Source organism: Callionymus lyra, chromosome 1, assembly GCF_982586985.1.
Source record: "Callionymus lyra chromosome 1, fCalLyr1.hap1.1, whole genome shotgun sequence".
Lineage (NCBI taxonomy): Eukaryota > Metazoa > Chordata > Actinopteri > Syngnathiformes > Callionymidae > Callionymus > Callionymus lyra.
Genome location: NC_141818.1, coordinates 21,953,818 through 21,976,558, shown reverse-complemented (window position 1 = coordinate 21,976,558; position 22,741 = coordinate 21,953,818). Strand labels below are relative to the sequence as shown.

General features: G+C 37.1%; 2 protein-coding genes across 7 annotated transcripts; both read right to left on the bottom strand.

Annotated features, from left to right (window-relative positions):
• Window positions 1-24: 24 nt before the first annotated feature.
• add2 (adducin 2 (beta)) lies at window positions 25-16,629 on the bottom strand. 5 transcript variants are annotated; one of them, XM_087796863.1, is made up of 15 exons: window positions 16,309-16,629; window positions 11,879-12,055; window positions 11,649-11,790; window positions 11,035-11,186; window positions 10,886-10,966; window positions 9,684-9,833; window positions 8,593-8,736; window positions 8,418-8,516; window positions 7,464-7,640; window positions 6,727-6,972; window positions 4,388-4,504; window positions 3,905-3,991; window positions 3,687-3,813; window positions 2,648-2,719; window positions 25-1,106 (listed from the first exon to the last, which is right to left on the bottom strand). In XM_087796863.1, exons 2-15 carry the CDS (start codon window positions 12,017-12,019, stop codon window positions 850-852), a joined length of 1,992 nt encoding a protein of 663 aa, XP_087652989.1. In that variant the 5' UTR covers window positions 12,020-12,055; window positions 16,309-16,629; the 3' UTR covers window positions 25-849. The 5 variants fall into 5 exon arrangements, with proteins under 5 accessions (XP_087652989.1, XP_087652998.1, XP_087653006.1 ...); XM_087796872.1 differs by lacking the exon at window positions 16,309-16,629 and adding an exon at window positions 13,138-13,267; XM_087796890.1 differs by lacking the exon at window positions 2,648-2,719 and adding an exon at window positions 1,253-1,280 and having other exon boundaries at window positions 961-1,106.
• Window positions 16,630-20,072: 3,443 nt separating this feature from the next.
• figla (folliculogenesis specific bHLH transcription factor) lies at window positions 20,073-22,693 on the bottom strand. 2 transcript variants are annotated; one of them, XM_087796924.1, is made up of 5 exons: window positions 22,507-22,693; window positions 21,508-21,654; window positions 21,337-21,423; window positions 20,217-20,369; window positions 20,073-20,134 (listed from the first exon to the last, which is right to left on the bottom strand). In XM_087796924.1, the coding sequence occupies exons 1-5, from the start codon at window positions 22,690-22,692 to the stop codon at window positions 20,117-20,119; spliced, it is 591 nt and encodes a 196-aa protein (XP_087653050.1). In that variant the 5' UTR covers window position 22,693; the 3' UTR covers window positions 20,073-20,116. The 2 variants fall into 2 exon arrangements, with proteins under 2 accessions (XP_087653050.1, XP_087653058.1); XM_087796932.1 differs by having other exon boundaries at window positions 21,508-21,618.
• Between the last annotated feature and the right edge of the window lie 48 nt (window positions 22,694-22,741).

Here is a 22,741-nt window from a genome sequence, read left to right as displayed (position 1 = left end):
TCAAGACAATAAGGCATGCAAAGGTTTGTTTTGAACGTTTCTTTAATGACGGATACATGGGAAACTTGCAAGATCATATGTACATTCTAATATAAAATAAAGACCATGAGCAAACATGACACGTTGGCTTATTTTCAAATCTAAACAGAAAAGACCATCAGAGATATTTTCAACACTTACACAGTTTTGTGGAATGTTTTCAGGGTTGTCTATTCCCAGGCTTCAAACTGCATTGAAAAGCAACATGATTCAGTGCTTTACATCGTTTTGTTAGTGACATTTTGCAGTGTTATGTTGCAAGCCAGCATATTTCATTGCTTCCCTGCCTGTTGGGTCTGCCTTAATATCATCTCACACACAAAGCCAGCAGACGCAGGAGCAACATATCCACAGATCGCAGCAGTGCTCACCAAACATACCAGCAACATAGATTCTGATAGTCTACACCAACTCATGACTAAAAGATGCTTATAATGACCAGGAAATGTAACTACCTAGAATACTAACGTACGTATGTCAAGTGTTTATACATAGATCTGAAGTGCATAATGGATGATAACAAGTCATTAGAAAAAAACTGCACTGTGTTTTGCAAACAGGACTCTTCAGTAAAGAAACACAAGAGTGTTTTAATAAATAAGTGATGTTTATGAAAAATGAGTGAGTAATGTGAAAGATGGTGACATGGCAGAACATCTGTATCTGACCTGGGTCAAATAATACGTGAAGGTTACCATTAGTGTTGGTCCCACATAGATCAAATAAACAGGTTTTTGAATAGACTTTTTTTTTTACCATACACTAGGACGATTTCACAGCAGTATTTCACCAAGGTCACATCAAATCATCTCAAATATCTACTTTCTCCTTCTGCTTTTTGCTCTTTTTCAGGAATGACGGTGGCTTGAACTTCTTTTTCTTCTTTGATGGGGACTTGGAGGGAGACCCATCAGGCGTGCTGCCGTGCAGTTTAGGCAGTGGGGAAGCAGGCGTCGGGGAAGTGTCATTGGTGGTGAGAGCCTTCATCCCTTTCTCCAGTTCCTCTGTCGTCTGTTTTTCCTCCTCGCCGCCGTTTTGTATGATGGCAGAGTCCGTCCTTTCGTCACCTGATTAAGAACAAAATTGGTAGTTTAACTAAAAATGACATCGAAGATTGGGCGTGGAGCTGCATAGCTACAAGCTAGACATGTCGCAAAGGCAAGACATGCATCTGTAATGAGAAGTGGCTTTTTCTTACATGTTCTGTACTTACTAGTGAGACAAGACCAATGCACCAGAGCCTGTGAGACAGTGTGAATAAACACAGAAATGGACAGACAAAAATGGGTAAAGAGAAGACAGTGGATATGAAGATAGATGGATTTAAACAGAGGCAGCAAATACATAACCTCAAAAAGTCACACTTTTAGCAAAAGTGGGGATGTGTTGATGAAGCAGAGCTCAGAATATGGCACCAGTTTAAAAAAGGTTTTGTAAGGTTTCACTAGACAATACTGAACGAAAGATTACAGAGCAGAGAGTGACCTCTAGTGGACACTGTAAACAAGGATGTTACTTAATGAAGCTTCATCAACACATTACCAACAAAACCTCTGCTGTAATTTTAATAAAAAATAAAACATTTTAATTTTGGGATTCGTTTCATAATGCCAAGATTTAAAAAAACAATAGACAAGATAAAATATGCCTGAATTAAAGCTTAAGGGCATCTGGTTCAACGATTCTTCACTAAAGTATCAAAGTCTGGGGCAAATTGGACGATTTTTACATTATTTATATGTGTTTATATGCGAGTAAAAGCCGTGGCTAAGCCTAATACAATGTAAAATGTACTTCATAAAAACGTAATTGAATTTAATGCCACACATGTGAAACATGTTTTATTTAATATCATATTGCAGTGCTTCCTTTTCTAAAATATGTTTACAGACAGCCCATTATTATGATTATATTATAACCATTATAATTAAAAGTAATTCTTTAATTGGGCTACAATAACAAAGCTGGTGAGATATATATTTTTTAATGTTACAACAATATTTTACTACTATTTCATTGTCTTTCATTTTGCTGCCTTTTTTGCTTGTCTTTAACTTTGCTGACTGCATTTTCTTAACACACTTTAATGTTGTTTATACTCATTACATGGAAATTCAACATATATTTAAGCTACTCATTAACCCTTGTGTTATCTATTGGTCAAGGTGTCCCTGTGGCCAAAAACAAATGTGCTTGGGGTATCTCTTGTGTTGTCTTTGGGTCAAGGTGAACGACCTCTCATCCATAAAAACATGCAGTGGTGGAGATTGTTCACCTTGACCTTGACTTATTTAGTTTTTAAGTGAGGCTTGAAACACCAGTTGGAATTGACTGGATAGTTTTCCGACCTCTAAGCCATTAGGTTATAAATCTTTTAAAGTGGAATACAATTAATTCTTTCCGTCTTCGGGTAGCCAAAATGAAAAACAAAGTAATATTTGCTCAGAAGCATAGTAATTTAAGCAAAATATAGCAAGTGCTGATAAACCGAGAGCAAAAGTAAGCAGGACTTAATTAGTCTGAGATGCAATGGAGTAAGAAGTAGTGAGCAAAGCATGAGAAGCCACGAGCAGCAGTATTTTTGGAGGCAGGCTGTTGACAGCCTCACCTGAGAGAGGTTGGCTGGGGATCTTTATGGGAGAGGTAGCAGGGGACTCCTCCTCATTTACCACCTCCTCCCCTACTTACACAAACATACACACACACACAGACACACACAGATGTGAAGGAGGTCATTGTTGTGAGCAGCTGTTACAATGTAGACATCAACACGATGCACAAGTGTGGTTAAACTTTTGTGTTAGTTGCCAACATGCCCACTAGAGATTTTGGGTGAAACAGCAGCAAAGAGGAACTGTGGTGTGAGGCACTTAAAAGTGGTTATTTGTGATAAATCAAAAGTACAAACAGTTTGTTTAAACGCAGGACAGAAGTATTTCTAAGTCAAACAAGTGATCCAAAATAAAATGTTCTGTAGATGTAAACAAGATGAACTTGAACTAATTCAGGTTTTTTGGCTTTAAAAGAAAAAAAAAAAAAAATTGTGTAGCAGATATCCTAATTTAAAAACGTTTTAAAAATGAAAGATGGACTTTTCTTTTTTTCAGATTGTGAAAAAAAAAAAAAAAATCACTTGAAGGATAAAATATTATTGTTCGATACCGTTTCAGATTAAATTGAAATAAAAGACATCTTTATGAACATGATATCTTACTAAAGATAATTGTGGCAGGGGTGATCGAAATAGATCTTACTTTTTCTTATTCCTTACAAATGTATTTGTGTTTGTATCAATTACTTGCTTGTTCAAATGATTTTGTTGTTTTTAATAACCATCTTTATTTTTAACGAGCAGAGGAAAAATGTATAAAATGATGGCTGGATATTTGTTTATGAAATGTTGTTTTGTTCTATTTGTACTTTATCACTGATGCCATAAAAGATTACAATTATTGTCTTACAGTTAATATTTATACAAGTTTTTTATTCTTTTGTCACTCGGACATGCTTTCTAAATATTTTGCGGAAATGCAACTAATATAAACGAGAATTAATGTTTGATACATTTACATAATAATAATAATCTTTACTTTAAGTCACAATTCTATACAGTAGCTAAAGATCCTAAAATACAGTCGGAATTTTACCGTTTGTTGCGCCCTCTTGTTTCTTTTGCACCTCTTTGCGATATTCATCCAACTCTTGGTCTGTGAGCTGGTTAAAGGGGTTTGGAGGTTCTGGCTCTGGTGGAAGTTGTGGTGGGTTCACTGGGGACTGAATGGTGACAAAAAAAACAAGTATCTTGTAAACAACAGAAGCTGGATCGTGAAATAAAAAACAAACAAACTGATGAGCAGTAGTTTACAGGAGGACTGTTATCTGTGATGACACTGGCGAGGACTTGAGACTGAGGTCCTGCCGTCTTCATGTCCTGACGATTCTGCTGTCGGATCTGAGGAGAAATTACATAAAGTAGGCAATCTTACCGATTAAAAGCAATGACTAGCTGGAATTATGTTAAAAGTTGTTTCATATATTAAAATGTGTTATTGAACAAATTTAAAAAAGGGGAAAATCTGTAAAGTAAACATCTTCACGCTACAAAAGTAACCATTTGCTGTACATTTCATGTTAAAAGTAAAATACTCATCTGGATAATGATAATATTTAAACAACTAATATGTTGTAATTAAAATAACATTGAAAACATGTTTGTGACATCTTGCATCAGTGAACCTCTACTGTGTTCTTTAACTCTTCTGTCTGCTTTGAAACTAAATCTTTCCTCCAATCATGATCTAAAAAGTGTATATATATATATATATATATATATAAAATTTGATTGTACCTTGTTACGTGTCTCGATCACTTCTCGAGGATTTGTAAAAAGAGGCACGAACAGGTTTGGGTTCTCAATCTTGATGGATGTACTTCCGGCTTGCGTCACCTCCTCTGTCTTCAGCCACTGGATAGAGAAATAAAATTCATCGTAATCTTATCTTCAACTTCAAGGCAACTGCTTTATATCAGTTTATAATAAATTCAAAAGGTACGACCTCAAAGAGACTCAAACAAGCTTCAAAGTGGTATCACTACTGATGAAGAAGTCTCGTGGTTACATAAACCTTCCACATTTCCTTTGGTTAAAAATAAAGCCTCTTTTCTTTAAATACATTCTTTTTTAAGTAGCCGTGGTGCTTAAACGTGTTCCTTTGTCATCCCACTTTTTAATCTTTTGACTTAAACTAATGCCAGGTAAAAACTCCATCTGACTAAAAGAGACTATTTTCCACTTATTTTTAAAAAAAAATGTCCACCATATATATATATATATATATATATATATATATATATATATAAATGAATAAAAGAGAATAAATTAGGGATGAAAATTAAGAACTCAAAAAAACTGAACCAAAAAAATGGCATATTGCAAATTATCTTCATAGTTCAAATATATATGCTTTTAATCTCTATATTATATATTCATGTTGCAATAAAATAGTATTTATTTTTATTTTAAAACAATGTGAAAATTAACTCAACATTTACAATTATTTTTATATTATTATTATATATATATATATATATAAAAAATAAGTAAATCTGTACATCTGGATTTTTATCTGAAGGAAAGGCTACATGCTTAAATGCTTTCAATAAATTTCGAGGCCTCACGACCAGCCTCCAGTAGTGCTAGTAGTACTGATATTTAATAATGTCCCAAAAAACAATTTCCTTTTCCCCCTCTCAGAGAGAACGCATGTTGATATGTAACGTAGTTTGACCACCAGAGGGAAGATGTGGCTGCGTGGAGGTGAGAACCGAGTTGTGGGTTTCCCCTGCAATGCAGAAAAGCAGAGCGAGCAGAGGGAGGGACAGAAGATAAAGAGAGGAAGCAGAAGTAGCTCCTCCCACTTGCTCATATTGTTTTCATCTCCTCACCCCTGCCGTTTCATCACCCTCTTGGACACAATTCTGCTGCCCACTTGGAACATGATTATATATTTGATCATACAACTCAAATGAAGGCCAATACAAATGTCTATTTTATTAGATTATTTTAATTGAATAAGAACTAAATCATAGAAGAAAAAATACATCCTGGCACTCACACTTTATGCAGGCAAACCATTCGAGTCAAATGTTATTTTACTCAAAGTAATATCAGCAGAAGATGAAATAGAAAGATACTAAAATCTAAGCAGCAAGATGATATGATTATTTTTACAGTTTTGTAACTTTCTTGGTAGTGGGAGCGTCATGACCAATCGCTCTCACACCCTCAATGATGAACAGTGGCATCTGATCACCTCCTATTTTGAGTTGAGGTAAAAGGTCACAAGGTTTCATTTTAGGATCCAAACACACCTCACTAGGTCATTCTACTAGATTGGTGCCAATCTCACTATTTATTTTATCATTTTGATTAGGATCCACGCCACATTTTTTAAGCAACCCCAAATAATTCTCTTCAAAATGAATCTTATCAACTAGCTTCACTCAGTTTTAAAAAGTCACATTGCTGTATGCAAGAGAATGATTTAAAATAATCGATTATGCATAATAGTAAGCAAGGTGCATCGTTACAGACTATTTTTAATAAGCAGAAAAGCAAAAATATAATTTATATTTGTGCAGGAACTTGTCTGCTTGAGACCTTGTGTGGGATGTCAGTGTTTCCGTTATAACATTCAGAACATTCAGGTGACAAGTCAAACAGTGGGACAAGATAACTCCTAATTCATGAATATTAAACTTGTACTCATTTAAAACATGAAGTGAAGTAAATGGCTTCATTCTCATTCAGAAAAGAAGAAGTGTGTTAAAAAAGAACGTTAATGAAAATGGTAGGTTTTAATTTTATGTGAAAAATGGAAATGCAGGAATAGTCTGTAAACACAACTAAAAGTCAAGGTTGTATTGATAAATAAAACATGCTGTGAGAAATTGAAAGTACTTCAGTTAACTTACGATAATGTCATATTACATCATTACAGTATAATAGTAATGAAAATAGTAAGATCTGATTAGATAAACATACTTTATTTAAGTAATCAATGATACACCAATGTCCATATATTTTTAAATCTGTTTTGAAAATCCTTACGATATCTTTGACACGGTAGAAGTAAAATGTGTTGTATCACCAATAGTCAGCTTCCATCTTAAGCATCAGCGGCTCACCATGGTGCGCTGGTGTCCGGGGCTGACCTGCTCCTGGTTGACCTTCTGATAGGTGTTGGGAGTGTTGAGCCACCGAGTCCTCTCCTGCTGCCTCTGAGCAAACGGAAGCTGCTTCATTCCCAGCTGGACTCCGTCGTCATCGAACTGATGGAAGGCCGTGACAGTGGCAGGAACCTCCACGTCCCGCCGCAGCCGAGATCGCTCCGTCAGGACGGGGAAACGGTAGGCATATCCGGTACGATAGCCCTAGAGAAGAGAGAAGAATACATTTACAATGATCAGCATTTTTTTCAACATTGAAGAAGGGCAGAAATAAAGAAGGGGGGTGAACCAGGGGGCAAAACATACAGTTTTAAAAAGAGAAGCTAATGTGCAAAAAGGTGCAGTTCAGAAGGTGTTTTCAGAAGGACAGGAAATCAAGTACAAACCCAGCCAAAAAAAAAGAAGAGACTCCTGATTAAACCAGTTTAAAAATAACTGCTTTGGAATTAAAACAGTTTTCGCATCAGATTTTTTTCCTGTAATTTAACTTCCATTTATTACATTTACATTTCCCTGGATTTGCATAATAAGGGGCGTGGTTGACTTGACTAACGAGTGAATATGCTGCCGTAGCTTAATTTCAAACCACGTGACTCGAGTCAGGATTAATGACAATCGATTTCCAAGAGGGCCACGGTTTGGTAAAAAAAACATGGTTCAGTAGAATCAATTTACCCCATTAAAAGCGTTCTCACCAGATTATCCAGAGTTCTCATCAGAGCCTCAAACTCATGCTCCCCAACACGGCTTTTGGTCAGAGGTCCGAAGGTGGATCCGGCCCAGCCGACAGTGCCGGCAGGGATTGGTTTGTGGGTGGCTTTGTCCAGTAGAATCAGGTTCTGCTGTCCACCAGCACAGGATAACGCCGACAACTAACAGGACACAAATTTATCAACACTTAAAAATGAACTATTTAATGTTTGTACAAGTTAAACCTGCAAATGTCGACATTTGTAAACCACATTTTTAACAAGGTCAGTGATGTCAAAACCCAACTCTCATTACTCGTTTCAAATGTTGAAGTCTTTCTCTCCAAGACGCAGTAAGTCTCTCATCATGATGATGTTTTGAAGTTATTACTTTATCAAGTTGAACGAGTCCCTTGAAGGAGAGACTTCTGTAATTAATGACACGCATGGACACACCTTGATGCTTGACCAATCACAGCAGAGTTGCTGGGGTTTTGGTAAATAAGATTGAATCTCCAGACATACACATTGTTTTCAGTGGGTGGGGCTTAAGCACATTTTCTAATGTAAATATTTAAATGAAAAGACACATATTGATGAGTACATGAGAGGTTTAGGACCGATTTTAGAGACACCTAAATTAACACATTAGTTGACGTATAATATATTTTTTGGTAAAATATTGGTGGTAATTTACAGAAATAGCTTTAGACCTACTAAATTACTTTCAATGAAAAAGCAACTGTAAATGCTCAGCATATAGATTGTGTCAGGTAATCCAACATAGATTATCTCTCAGAAAAGGGGGAGTAAAGGAGTGTTTGCCAAATGTAGAGTTAGTCATTCATGTTACAGGAGAGAACATTTCTGCTGAGTCTGTTGCTGCAGTGCAGAGCTTGACAATGATTTACAACACAGTCCAACAATGTAAAGCAAGCCAATGGTGTGAGTGTGTCCCACCTGTATCTCACAGGCGGTCTGGATGTGGTAAATGGTGTAGAAGGCCTCTTCCACCGACTCACCCAGAGCAATGATGCCGTGGTTCCTCAGCACCAGCACCTACAAATCAACAAAGATGTGTTTATTCAAGGAAAACTCTTTTTAATGTGTATCCATCGCACGCTTTATATATTACCTTACAAGTGGGCCCCAGTTTCTTCTGGAGCTCCACCCTGTCCTCTTCCTCCTCCATCAGCCCATTGTAGTCGAAATAAGCCAGATCACCGACCAGCAAAGCCTCATGGGAGAGTGGCAGGAGGCCACATTTCATTGACGAAACCTGAACACACCATCAATTGTTCACATTGCTCAGAATGCGCAATATTAGAACTGCTTCAAACGACTGTGAAAAAAAGTGATTGTATGATTATATTATATATTATTATGATTTCATATGAATGTGGTAAAACAGATGTTTATAAAAATAAATAAAACTATAGATGTTCTCACACTTTTCACTTTCATCATGTGAGCTACTTATAAAATTAACAAGCTAAGATGATCTACCTTCTAAACAAATTATAATTATATTGACAATTATTATTATCTATTCATGTTGATGTACCTTGCATAAACAAATGGATATATATTGCACAATAAAAATACCTTTAAACATTTTTGTCATTACCAGTGTTTACAATGATAACTTGCACTGGATTAACATCTATCATATGAATATTTAAGCACATCTGAATGAGTGGACCACGCGACAAAGAACAAAGTGAATTTGCTTTGTTTTCTAAAAGGGCTGGTCCAATCATTGCGGCTATAGATTTTCCGATTTTTTCTAAAATGTAGACATAGCTGATGACAGTTTAGCTTTCTGGTTAAAATAAAAGACAATACATTATAAATAGACAACCAATTACCCATACCATTTTACATCTTTTATATGTATCGTTACATTTCTTTTCTCAAACACTTTTCTTCTTGTGCATCTAACTCCTTTCCAGCATCAAGAAAATCGAAGAGCAATAAACAAAACAGAAACTAATTTAAAAGCAGTGATAATAATTGAGAGCGAGGATTCATCATTACCTGCCAAGATTAAAACAAGATGTACTTCAAATTTAATTTGACCGAAACTAAAAACACATTATTACAATTTGCACACACACTTACCAGTTGACATTTATTCTTGCATAAAATATGTTTTGTGTCCCTCCTTTATTTCCTCCAAATTGCAGAGCTGTATAAATCAACAGAGTTTACACCTGAATCACTCACCGCAGCTGTGGCCGGTGTGCAGACATGAAACAGGCAGCGGACGTCAGGTCGAGCCGAGTAAATGGCGGAATGGAGGCTGAACTTTTCTGTGTCCACACGTAAGTTGGTGCTCCCCTTCTCCACCACTTCCCCCAGTATGTTCACCTTTACCTGAAAACACAAGTTTCCTCATCAGTTGAAATGGATGTAGCAATTTACCACCTGAGCGGTGGCCCATATGATACTTTCTGACCATGATGTTTTTCATTCCGTGCTGCAGCACAGTAGCCAGGCCTCCCTGCTCTCTCCAGCTCATGATCAATATCACATCACGCCCTGTAACCTCATCGCCGACAGTGGGCAGGAGGCTTTTTAGAGTTGAGAGTTACTGAGCTCAACATTGTAATGGCCCAGAGAGCGTTCCTTCTGTGGGCGGTTCCCTCACTTCCCATTCATCTCCCGCTTCCATATGTGTTATCATTACTTAATGTCCTTTCATATCGATATGTGCCGATGCATTTTAAAGCTACTTTTATAAATTATATTTAATTTATTTATATTTAAAAAGCACTAAAAGCGCCAGTTGCTTAGTTCCGTTTAACTGTTCACATTTTCTGTGTTATCTTATTTCATTCTTTTAATCTGTACCATCACCACAAAAAAAAAATCCCATGTTGGATTTACATCACTGGCAATAAAATATTCTGATTAGGAATTGTATTATTTTTTGAAGAATTGTATTTATTAATTTGTCATTTTAAATTATTCAAGTAAATATGTGAATATTAAAAAAATATATATACTCATATATATTTTTAATCTTGGCCTAATAATTCAAAAATGAATTTATAAATGCATTGTTTCTTTTAATGTGTTGTCTTTTATATTCAGTATTGTCTGGTAGCACTATTACACCGACATTTTTATATTGAATTTTAAAGGATACAATGTGAAAAATATTCCATTTAAAAAAAAAAAGGGGGTGTTTTTTTAATCATCCACTGGCACTGATATACTTCAATATAGCAAATGTGTATGTAGTTCAAAGGTCAAGGTGATGAAACAAATTGAAAAACTGGGTAACATTTTCTAGAGTTTGTTCATAACAAAAATGAGAAAATAAATTATTATTATTATTGTTGAACCTTTTTCAAAATATTTGAAATAAACAAAATATTCATTCTCTACTGGACTGGAGCACCAAAAAACAAAAGAACACCTACCAGGTTGGACCCAGAAACCTCGCTGTAGGAAAGACCGTCCGGCAGAACCAGAAAATGTTCCTGTTCTTTGCTCACACGGAGCTGAAAATGAGACACTTGGTAAGGATGAAATCTGAAGGACAGCTACTGCTTTAAATCTGTTAGATTACCGTGAGGCAGCTGTGACTGATCTGGGCCCAGCCGAAAAGGTCGAACAGGCGGTGAACACTGGCGAGCTTGCAGCGCATCAGTCTCTCCCCCTTCACCATTGAGCCGGGCTCCCAGCACTGGAGGTCGTTGATGGCTGTGACCATCATCATGTCTACATGAAGAGAAGTCACAAGTTCAGCTTGCAAATCACCTTTCTTGTGGACTTGAGGTTTTTGAGACCACTTTTTGTCTTAGTCTCTTCAGTCTGTGGTCTCTGGTTCCCTCGGTCATGCAAAGTCATGGGCCTACATAGCGGTCCTGGCCTTTGAGACTGTGGTATAGTCAAAACTATATTTTTTGGTTTAGAGAATATGGGGGTAAATTGACCAATCACAGTGCGGTTCTACGTATAGAGGCAAATTTCTTTCTGAGGTCTGACCGATGTAATCTCAGTACAGTGGTTAGAGGGGGAGATTTAAATAGTGACGTTGAACCTCGTTTACAGCCATCACCTACTTTTAGAGATAAAGGTAAGAGTTGGATGTTTGGCAGAAATTAAAGTTCACTCACTAGCATTGCTAGTGTCTCATAATGAAAAGTAACATGTATCCAAAAAACCCTGAATAGAACTTACTGGAGGGCGACACAGGGAGTGCAGCAGGAGACCCGTGGGTGACCATGAAATCTGCAAGTTGTTTAAGGGCCCACAAGTTTGAGGAGCTTCCGCCTTTTTTCATCTGTTCCTGGATCAGCACATCCAGCTCTTCCTTGAAAGACTAAAAAACAAGACAATGAAGTAGTTGTTTAAAAAAAACAAAAAAAACATTCAAGGTTCATTAACAGTATCCATATCCAGAACCTTACCGGACTCTGTAGCAGGGTGGAAATACGCTTCTTTGGGCCGGAGCCCGGCGTTGAATGCTGGGGAGAGGACAAACCCTCAGGGACTCCATCACTGGGACTACGCTGCACCGGAGTGCCTTTGGGAGTGGGGGACTTGCTCATGTTGACTCTGGCAGAGGGCGACTTACAAGATGAAGACTGCGAAGAGAAAGCGTTGAAGACCATTAATCTCTACTTCATACGCTGTTAAAGTTTTAATAATTTTCATACATTCTACAGAAATAAATTATTCCCAACAGTCTGAGTTGGAATCGAATTTCAGTTAAAAAGATTTACTCGTGATTTTAAAAGGACATTTTCAAACGGATACTTGGGAACCTGAGAATCTTCAACCTTCGCTCGTCTAACTTTCGTTTTTGTGTCAGAACAAAACCAGACACGATTAAGCATCTGGAACACATGTGGTAACAAAAGAGATTAATAAACACTAGATCAACAGGTAAACCTTCTCACACAAAATCCGAGATCCATCTTTCAAATGCCTCAGATTATATATTAGTATTCAGTTACTTTGCGAGACATGCCAACAGGACTTTAACTATATTATTTAAAATATTTGTATATCGGCCTCAGAATCATAGTAGCCAATTAGATTCTTTAATTATTATTTAATTTAGTTAAACTAAATTGAAAAAAATTGTAAGCTGTTTTTAATTGATAGATTTATAAAACCATGTTCAATTCCATTTTAACATATATATATTAAAAAAATATATGATATACTGAAGTTAACCAAAATCTTCTAGTTTACAGCGTCATTCCTTAAGTAAACTTCACCCAAAGTGTCCTGAGGTGTCGAGAGTAACAGGCAGAGCAGAGACTAAAAAGCGCTTTGAGACACTAAAGATCAGTTCAAAGAAAATCAATTGTGTCTTCGGCCAAATAACGTATGCCCCAGATGGCCCCCTGGTGATTGGAAACCAATATTGTAAGGTATAGAAATAGTATTGTGAATAAATGGAAATGGTTATAAAAATATTTCCATAGTAATCACGGATAATAAATGGAAACAAACATATAAACATATAAACAGAGAATAGAAATGAACAAAGATGGATTGATTAAGATTTATTTAGCATAGATGTGATCATAAGAAACAATTGAGCTCTGAAACTAGACTGAGTGTTTAGAGATTATGTTGCGCACAAATCTACGCAATGTGTCCTGTAGCTTTTAACAGCTGCAGACCTAATGCATGTTCAAATGATGCGCCCACCTACCCCCACATCTACTCTCCTCTGGGCCGGGGTCAGTCAGTGGAAGAGCAGTGCTATAGAAAACGCTGCATTAGCAGCTGCCGTCAGAAAGCTTGGCAGGAAACTCGGAGAAAGAGTCCAGAGTTACCGTAAGTTTTTTTTAGAAGAGTGACGAGTGCCACTCCCCGACTATAACACGTTCACACACACACACACACGGTGCTGCAGGCGGAAGATAAGGGCCCAAACACAACGCCCCTGCTGTCCTACAAATGGATTCCCTTTCATGGTTGGTTACATCACAACATCCTTTTACGAGCGTGTGTATCCAACATCTAATGAAGGGGCTTCTGCTGCAGCAGGACTGGCAGGCATGTGCAGTTCTAACTGCTCTATAATCAATTGTATTGATGATGATTCCCTTAAGCATTTTATTTCATTTTATTCATCAGTCAACTTGTGTACTGATTTAAAGAGAAAGAAGAGCTGCATTATAAATCCCCATTTCAGGTTTTATAAAATATGTGTTATTGAACACATAACCTTTTTATACCATCTACTGCACTGATTAAATCTGCTTTTTCTCTGTTCTCACATTTCTTCCTCATTTATGTGCGTTTATTGATGGTACAGAGAGACAAACCAGAGGCCAGACTTCTCTCCATGTTGCTTATGATTGCTTTTTCCGCTTTAACCCAACACAGGGCTCATTTCTGAACTTCATTAAATGAAAAGGTTCACACACACTTATGCACTTTGTGGAGTGACCAGTGTATCCTCTAAGAACCCGTACAAGTATGGAGAGAAAACCACAAAGTATATCAGTAAAGCAAAAAGTCAAATATTCAGGATAAAGGATAGACAGTTGTATGTTGTTATTTTAAGGGAGAATAGAAAGCAAATCATTTCAATTTAACGGTAACTAAAATATTTAAAACTAAAAATATATTCAGTAAGATTAAAAAAAAACATTCATTTAAATTTAAAATTTATATTTTTGGTAAAAACATTTTTTTTAAGGTAACACCAGAACGATGATAGTATCAGAGTCCTTCTTGGTGGCAGATCCCACTCTTGGAAAACAAAAAAAACACCTTTGGTGCCATTTAAGCAAGCAGCTTTATTTAAACCTGAGCTTGGCTTACTTTGTATGTGATCAGTCTTGTAGTGGAGGAGGGTTGAGAGTTCAACTCTCTCTATGGGGGACGAGGGAGTCTCAGCTGCAGACGTGTACGGGGCAGAAAAGCAAATGTCTCTCGGGAGGGTCCTAATGACAAAGGGGAGACATGGAACCGGGACTGTCTGAGGCCTTCACCCTTAGTCACATCTGAGTGGCTGGTGCGGCTTCTTTTAACAAAATCACTCTCGCTGCACATTATCCTCACGTGCACTTTGCATGTATGCATTCAGCGGTTTTGTGCGTCTGTGAATCCAGTGATGGGGCAACATAATTACTTAAGTAGCTACACATTGATTTTCTTTGGCTCCGTGCTCATAAGAAGAAAAGTGGAAAGAATTCAGCAAATAAAACAAGTTTAAGTCATGTTTTTACTATTAAAATCATAGTTGAAGATAAAACCTTGGAAGCCGGAACATTATTTACATGCTAAGCAATATAAAAACATGACTATTTTAGCTTCATGTGTCGTCTGACACCAGTGTGGTCTCGGTTAATTTAAAAAGAACACAATTCTGATTTTTGCATCAATTTTCTGCTCAGTCATGATCCATTTTTTTGTCCTCACTTAAAATGTGGTTTGATCCAGAATGATTTGAATGGCTCAGCTGTGATTTCCTGTTTGCCTTACAACCACAATGCATGCATGATTAAATATGCATGAGATGAACACATATTGGGAGTTAGACATAAATATTATTATTATTATTTTCGACTTTCAAAGAGTTGAACTGTTCAATTGAGGGTTATCCAAAAGCTTGTCTTAAAAACGTGTGCTTTGGTGAATGTCAACGCACAAATGTTTGGGAATTGTTATTGTAATTGTCACCATTTTTCGGTCTTAATAGTGGGTAAATTATTGATACTTTCAGAAAACAGATAATTTATACAGCTCCAACAGCAAACATTTCACATAATACCCATAGAAATATCTCTCTGTGTTTAGAAAGTCGGTTGTTTAAATCTTTGTCTTATAAGGATAAGATTGATGCATGCATCTTACACATTAGCCCACCTACATTATGGTACAGTAGGATATGTCTTATTCCTTAACTGACTCTAATCAGAGCGATGACTGCCTATTTACCCAAGAGTACTTGAGAAAAGAAAGCAAAGTTTGCACCATCAATTGGGGAGTGGTTTGTGAGTGTGAGACTACATTTACAATAAAACTACCTGGAATCCAAACCATCGAAATCGATGTTTGGAGCATATACAGGTAAAAGCTTAAAACTAATAAGGAATTTGATTGGCTAATGAGGGTAAGTAGATATTCTGGTGTTGGTGTGTTTGTGAGCACATAACTCAAAAGATGCGTTCACCATCTCTTCTTTAAACTTACAAGAGACAGACAACCTGACTTTATAAAAGCTTACACTCTAATCGCAGCTTTACTGTTGTTATAAGATAGTCCACTTTCCCTTTGAGCTCGTTTTTGTCTGTACCTCTTAAATCTATGGAAGTTGTTTTACTGGATGGTACATTGTGCGTTTATGTAGTCAACTCTTTGTGGATTTGCTGGTTACAAACAAACAACAAAAAACATTTCCATATTTCTACCTGATGATTAATTAACCATAAACATGCACTGGACTCAAATATGAACATTTAATCCACATTTTCACTGGTGTTATGCTAGGTCTGACATTATGCTGCCATCTCTACCATTTTTTATAATTCTTCTCACAAAAACCGTATTCAATGAATGCAAAAAGTGTAACTAACTCTAGCATCTAAAGTGTTTGTTAATAGCAGCATGGGCAGCGCCGGGGCCTGGACGACATGGCTGCTTAGCAACACTGGAGCTCCGCAGCATCAGCACCAGCCTCGCTAACGGCCATCATCTAATCTGCAGACACCAGCAGCTCCTCGCCCTCCTCGACTAACAACACGACAGTAATAGAAGTAAAACAGGAGGGCAGCTAGAGTGATACGTTTATAGGGCGGTTAATAACATGGATCAATTAAACAGGTCTAACGCCCAAATACATGTGCACGATTACAAACGCATTACGTACCTCAGTGCATTCTCAGGAGGGTCTTCCGTGGGTGGATGAGGCTCCCCCGCTGTCCAAATGGAGCGGATGAGGTCCTCTGTCAGAATCACTCGGTCGCAACCTCTCGGTTCCTTTGTGGGTACCCTCGGCCTCAGTTGAATCCAAAACAAGAGACTCGGATGTGTCTCATTGTCGAGTTCGACCAGCCCACGACCACGCCTGTCCGCTGTGACTCCCCCTCGTGGACCAAACAACGAGAGGCAAGAGCCCAGGAACACAGTGGATCAGTGTTTGTGATACTTCAGTCAGCCTCGGTAGATTTTTGGACGCGTTTTTCTTCGACGTTAGTACAGCGGGGCCCAGTTAGAGCCTGGAACTACAACAATGTGACCAACGCGCCCCGCTGTGGTGATTTGAAGTAATGCATCCTCCATGAGTCGTAATAATCAGTGTTATTTATATTACACGAGCGTATTTCTTCCTTTTAACAAATAAACGCCCACATATAATATTATATATATAATATGAAAATACTAGAACGTTTATGTTCTTGTTCTGCATTTGTATATATAGAATACATTTATACATATAGAATTGTTGGGGTTCTAAGTCATCAATCATGGGGACGGGGTGAAAAAATCCACCCCCCTTTCTCTCAAATATTGTTCACAAATCTGTCTTAATCTGTGATAGTGAGCATGTCTCCTTTGCCGAGATAGTCCATCGTGTGGCACATGAAGATGCTGGACAGCATGATTATTAAAAAGGTGTGCCTGAGACTGGCCACAGACAAAACCCACTCTGAAATGTTCAGTTCGATCACACAGCACTATGCCACAGTTGACGCAGGAATTCCACCAGAGCTTGTATCCATCTAATAGGTATAAACAAAAAATTCAGCCCCCCAAAGATTTTCGGTCGAAATGTGCCTACATTGACTTTTTTTCTTGCACAGATCCCAACTCCCTGCGACACTTACTTTAAAACAGTGCATCTCAATGGGAATCGATGTATCTCTGTGTCCACTTCGAGCATCTTACTAAAGAGATCAGTTCTTAGGATGCATCTGTGTAACTGTGATGCATTCATTTGTTTTATTGAAGTGCTTAACCTTCTTTAAAGCAAAGAGGTGGAGATGGACGGAAACAATTCAAAAATACAATTTTATTTTTTAATCCTCTGCACAAATATTACACTGACTCAATATAATCTAAATTATAAAGATTGTTATTTGGATGCAAGAAAATAGGAGCACGAAAAAAAAAAATCAAGACTCATGAATTTATTTTGATAACATGTAATGTAACATAATGTTTTATTCTGAAATGTTAAAATTACTTTGATGTTGTTGCACTCCTATTATCTACAGTTTCGAAGTAAGTGAATGATAAAGCTGCAATAAAACTTCTGACCAGTCAACTCTATTTTAGTCAAATATAGTGCTCTTTTCTCAGCCAATGCAATTTAAAATACCCATTTATAAAAGGTGGTGATGTACATATAAGAAAAAACATGAGGTTACCTCTTTTAAAGTAATACAAGGCAGCAGCTTCTTCTCCAAAGCCACTAAACAAAAAATGCTTTCATCTGAATTGTTCCATGAGTGTGGTAATCCCTTTCTTACTCACCTTATAAGTGACTGGTATAAAGACATTTTCAACATAACATTATATTGATTAAGTTAGATCAGGATATAAAATAAAACATGAAAAAAACCCATTAAACATCATGTTTAAAGGTTGCTAGACAGCCTAAAACATTAATTTCCACCAAGTTAACAGAAGAATAAGTTGACAATTTTTTCAAAACGAAGCAATATACAACAACCAAAAGTAAAGGTTATATTTGAGCAACCAGTCTTGTGACAAATCATGAAGTGTGGAAATATGAAGCACAGAGTTCTATGGGCACAACAACAGGTGCAACACAAGGCACACAAATGACAAAGCATACGAGGAGATGAACATGCTCTCTCAGGTCCCGTTATGCTTTGGGATTAAATAGTCAAAGAAAGGAAACCTTATTACGAAAAAAAGCACCAACCTGTTTGAGAGTTGTACATCCTGATTTAACACAAAAAAAGGTGATTTCCTGCTCAAAAGTAATGTCTGCATTTCTTTTACATACAAGATACGCGAGAATTAAAATTTATATTTTGTGTGTATCGTTTAAGGTGCAAAAAGATTTGCATCCCAGGGTAGAGCAAAGAGCACACTGGAATGATTCATTTGTACAATCACTGAAATGTTCTCAAGTTAGTAGAGAGAAAACGCCGTTAGTCAGAAATGGCAAAAAACAGAAACAGAATGTCACCTAAACAATTTCAAATGTTATTTTAACCTATACCTGATAAACAAAATAACTGACTTGTATAGAATTTCCATCAACAATATTTTCATAGTACTACGAGTACAAAACAATGGTTTGGAACTTTATCTACCGAAATAAAAACTAAACGGGCGTTCTAAATCAGCTGTAGCATCAAACTAAAGGACACAAATTGTGCTTAAATGAAACCCATAAATGCTCACATGATACACATAATGAGCATGTAAATCTAGGTACGAGGTAATTATTGTGTTATATATACGAGTATGAATGAGGGGTAAAAAATTACAATTCATTACAATGAAATTGTTTGATTGCAGTTTATAAATATTAGTTAACTACAGCTACCTGGTTGGATATACAGTAGTTGCAAATAGGATTTTACATGTATGACGTATATAAAATATAGTATATTAGAATGGTATGGTTGTTGGCATTTACAGAGCAAAAAACGTTTATATACAAATATAAAACTTAAAAATACTAAGATTGATGTAAATAGTGGGACTGAAACCTCGATTGATGGCATGTTGCTGACATGAATATCTGGACATCAGCCAGTAATTTTTTCCTCCATGTGTTTATTTTTGAGAATTTTGAGGACTTATGAAAAAGTGTAAGGCATCAGATTTAGTAGACACTTGCCAGATAAATTGTCGCCTCTTAAATTGTAATTTAGTTAATATGTGATCAGTTAAATGACAAGACAATAGTTAACATAAAATAGCTACATATGCTCCTCCTACACAAGGTGTATAACATTTCTATTGTCGTTAATACTTTACATTTAAAAATCCCCCTTCTTTGTTAACCAGGCCTTTTCAATAATAATTAAAAAACATTAAATAACTGTCATCTGTTTTTATTGAGGTGCTGCCAATAATACATAAAACATAAAAACATGTTAATTCATAGCATAAATTAAATTTCAAAACAAAAGATAAATAATGCAGAAGGGTTACAAATCTTTCTTCCAAGCAGCACGTCCTAAGAAATACCAAAGAAACAATTAGAGTTGATTTACAGACTGACCAGAGGAGGGCAGAACAACAATGATATTGGATCTATACAACAGGACCGAGCTGACGTTCCTGAATTCAAAGACATCAACGTCATCAAGTTCCCCACTGTGGGTTTCCATGACCCAGCAGGTTTCAACCAATCTACAGGTACCATGGAAACTAAGGCTACCTCATAAAGATTGGCCATTGAGTACAGACCTCTGTAAAGTACATAATATGCTTTTTTGCCGCTTTCAAGTTGTGCCTAGAATTCAGAGATTTCTGAATCCATATAGTAATCGATAAGAACATGATCATTTGTTCCTGGTCTAAAGTCCTTGAGGGATAATATGATACTTTAGTGTTTTCAATAAACAAACAAACTAAAAAAAGGGTTGATACACACAAAGGACATAACGATCCATTATTTAGTTTAGACTCAACAAGAAAAGAATACCTTTAATACATTCTGTTCTCCACTGTCCTGATTCAATCCCCTCTCAACCAGGCTGAGACATCTGCAGCAGAAAAAAAAATGTTCTCACTCTTCATGTATATTGGTTAATATGCCTCTAAATATGAATGTATTAATACAATTACAGTTGTCTGATCAGGAGCCAAGTGGATGATGAACTGATATCCTGGCATCACACATTGTTGGATCATCATTCGGGTCATGTCACCATCGTCGGTTACAGAATCGGACAGCAAGGTGAATTCATCATCCATGTACTCCTCGGACATTTCGAGTAACTGTCAATGAAGAAAACAGGTTACAGCAAAAGCACAAACAAAGTTTTTCAGTGAAACGAAACAGGTTATTTGGATTAAGTCATGAGACAAAGCTCTCTGTAAACTGGTCAGTATATGTCATTACCCTCACCTATGGACATACACAGTGAGAAGTGACAGAAAGAAAAAGATTGACCCGCAATCTTCAAAAATAGTTCTTGGCTGTTTTTAAGGGTGGCTGGGCTCTCTTAGAGATAGGGCGGAAAGCAAAGCCATCTAGGAAAGGCTCAGAGTAGAACCACTGCTCCTCTGCGTCGAGATGAGTCAGTTGAGGTGGTTTAGGCATCCGATTAGGATGCCTGGAGGACGCCTCCCTGATGAGGTGTTTAGGGCATGTCCCACCCGTTAGAGACCACCAGTTGGTAGACCCAGGACCCACTTGAAAGACCGTGTCTCTCAACTCATCTGGGAACGCCTTGGGTTCCCCTTGGAAGAGGTGAATGATGTAGCTGGGACGAGGAGGGCCTGGCCTCTCTGTTCAAGTTACTGCCCCAAGACCCAAAACCAAATGAGTGGAGTTTGTTAACAATGTTTTTAAATGGCTTGGGTGCTGTAACTCATAGTTGATAATCATTGAACCAATCATTATGGAAAAAAGGCAAAATATTAGGTTTTGACTATTGAATCAATTGACAAATAATTTAAGATGGTTTCTGTATGAGGTAAAAAGATTTTAAAAATCCACAAATTTTTACCACCCTTGTGTTTGCTACTTTGTTAAACTCCAATATTAAGTGCCTTTTTAGGTAAACCAGCACAATCCATCATTTTTACAAAAGCATATAAAATAAATGAATAGAGCCTTCTGAGAGAATGTAATAAAGACTTTTTTATTTTTTACCTTGTACACAAGTGCCATGGCAATATTTTTAAGGAAATCGAATCGTTAAAAACAGAAAAATCTAACACCATATACTGTATGACTTACATCATCCACGTTCCATAGGTCACTACTCATCTCTGCCTGCCCATTAGTGATTGCGTTCTTTAGGAAATCAGTTCTGCTGCCACTTTGCTGGGGGAAAAGAAAATAACTGTAATCACAATTTGAAGAAAATTGGCAGTTTGTGTTATTATGTTGAATGGCCGCCTGACTCACTCCGTCAGAGTCTTGCAAAACAGCCACAAGCAAGCGAATGTATTCTGCTGCAGCTTTCAGAGTGTCCACCTTACTGGGTTTTCGATCAGGTCGCATGATGGGAACCATTCGCTTGAGCCGGGAAAACATGGAGTTCAAGTTCCGAATCTACGCAGAAATGTAATGCAGGTTATAATATATATATATATATATATATATATATATATATAAATTAGAGTACAACAAACTGTCTAAGCATGGTATAACACTACATACTGTTACACATGCTATATTGTGATTGAATCCTGAGTTGACATTTGCATTGAAACTAACCAGCAATCCCCTAAGCCTTTGTTTTCTCCACACCCCTTTCTCTTTTTACGCCAACGTTTTCACATCCAACTAAAACAATTCCTTAGAAAGTGCCCTCCTCCATAAATTGCCATGTTTCATCTGACTTTCTTAGAAGACTGCAAACCATTAATAGATTAAAAAAAACTTGATTCTCGTATGAGAATTTTGAAAAATGGTTGTCAGGAATTTCCAGATACAGCCATTGTACCAGAGTGACCTTAGCTTTTCATCATACCCTCCTTAAACGTTGTCAAAACAGTAGCATGGAATGTATATGTGTATTAGTGTTTCAGTTTATAATGTGGTGTGAGATTGGTTAGTTTGAAACAGAGTTCTTACAATATAAAGGCTCAAGTAGTGATCGGTTAATAAAGAAGTAAGTTTATCAATGTTCATCTCAAACTGAAGTGCAATTCTGCTTTTTTATCCTTGAATAACGTGTATCACTTCAGCTAAACTAGATTGACAGCAGCTCATGCTGGGATCTGTGGCACATTAGGGGCTGACATCCACAAAAAAATGCTTCAGAGAAAAATGACACATTTACATTGACTTTGAGTAGTGTTTTGACTGTTCAAGCACTTTGTGACCCTGGTCTGGAAAAGCGCTCAATAAATATAAATCACTTACTTACTTGAACGACTTTATAAAAGCAACATAACTTACTCGGAGTCGTTCTTTGGCGTTGACAAGCTCTCGCTTGAGAGCGATTTTGTTAAAGTCTTCGGCGATAAAGTACGAGCCGTCTTTCCCTTTTTTGAACTTCTCTATGTTCCTGTAAACTGGCAGCACGGGCTCTCCTGTCAAGCATTTTAAAATGTCACTCATCAATTCCTTCTCGGGAACTTTCATTCTAACGTAGGCAGAACCTGTCAGGTGTGACCCGCTGGGAGAGGGAGCA